At 42.1% G+C, this 1398-nt stretch overlaps 1 protein-coding gene across 8 annotated transcripts in view; it reads left to right on the top strand.

Moving 5' to 3' along the window:
• Positions 1–1398, top strand: part of nbr1a (NBR1 autophagy cargo receptor a) — an 18536-nt gene that overhangs the window by 9374 nt on the left and 7764 nt on the right. For 6 of the 8 annotated variants that reach the window (XM_032502070.1, XM_032502066.1, XM_032502063.1 and 3 more), the window contains 2 exons: positions 349–528; positions 1002–1175. In XM_032502070.1, coding sequence (XP_032357961.1) covers positions 349–528; positions 1002–1175 — 354 coding nt within the window. The remainder of the gene's footprint in view (positions 1–348; positions 529–1001; positions 1176–1398) is intronic. The other 2 variants (XM_032502064.1, XM_032502067.1) reach the window with 2 other exon arrangements.

Raw genomic sequence — 1398 nt, 5'->3', positions numbered from 1 at the left:
CCAAAGATTTTGTTTATGTCTCCAACACAACTCCACGGAAAACGAGAGTTTCATCTTGGAGGTTGAAAAACACAATACGACAATATAGAGAAGTTAAATTGCAGGAGTGCTTGGAGTGGAAGGGAGACACTAGCTTAATAAACACGCGATTGTTCTGTAAAGTACAAAGTAGAGACAATCAAATCTGCGAGTCGAGCAGCAAGACGCTCTGCTTCTGAGACGCTCCCGGTGTGGTATGCCGGAGGATGGAACAAAACCGGAACCAGCGGAGAATCGGAGTAACATATTACATTTCCTGGGTAACTCGCTCAACACTGTCAGTGGATTATTCTTTTAATATATGCCTAGGAGTGAAACCCAGGCAGCAGACGGAGCTGCTGGAGCCTGCGACCCGGGACGAGGACAGGGAGGAGGAGATCAGTGGAGCCCAGTTCCTCTGTGAGACGGTCATCCGCTCCCTCGCCTTAGAGGAGGCCCCTGATCACAGACCCCTGCGCAGAGCCCAGCACAGCAGCCACAAACCACAGGGTGAGGAGCCACTGTGCCTCCCACAATCACACTTACTATTATTTAGAGCAGCATACATGAGTTGACTAATTGACTTAAAAAATAATCGCCAACTTTTTTGATAATCAATGTATTAAAATTGGAAGAAAATGCTGTTTTCAGCCTCTCAAATATGAAGGCTTCCTGCTTTTTCTCTGTTTTATTTCATATTCAACTGAATATCTTTGGGTTTTGGATGAAACAAGACATTTAAAGTTCTTACACTTTGAGAATCAAGGATGGAAATATTTTTTATGTTTTGAGATATTTTATGAACCAACTGATTTAATTGGTTAGTCGAGATGATACTCTGCACGATAATTAAAATAACTAGTCACAGCCCTGTTATTATATACTGTTACCAAACTCTAACAAACCTTTGTTAAGAAATATAGTATATTTTGTTTCTTAAAAGTTGCTGTATAATTAGGACTTTGTTTTTTTATTCCATTTTGTTTCAGTTGTTTCCCGGGGCACCAGCTTTTGCTTCGAGAGAGCTGTAGAGGCTGAGAAGATGGAGACGGTGCAAGAGGGAAATGAGGAGATCTGCGCCATAAGGCTCGAGAGTTCAGCTCTGCCTCTCAACACCGGCCTCAACCAGATCACCCAGGAAGAGGAGACCAGGCCAGGTCAGAGGATGACTCCCAGGATTATTTCCAGTTCAGCTTCAGATTTTTTGTATAATGATGTAATTTCTTTTTGTTTATAAAAATTGGTATTTTTAACGATACCAAGCCCTACTTAAAACTACTGTGTTGTCCGTTCCATGTCATAACTTTGAACTGTGGAATTTTTAGATGCTCATTTCTCTGTCTCTCTGTCTCTGTCTCTCTCTCTGTCTCTCTCTCTCTC

Source organism: Etheostoma spectabile, chromosome 21 (genome assembly GCF_008692095.1).
Source record: "Etheostoma spectabile isolate EspeVRDwgs_2016 chromosome 21, UIUC_Espe_1.0, whole genome shotgun sequence".
Classification (NCBI taxonomy): domain Eukaryota; kingdom Metazoa; phylum Chordata; class Actinopteri; order Perciformes; family Percidae; genus Etheostoma; species Etheostoma spectabile.
Note: the sequence above shows the minus strand (reverse complement) of the source record. Positions and strands in the feature narration are given on the sequence as shown.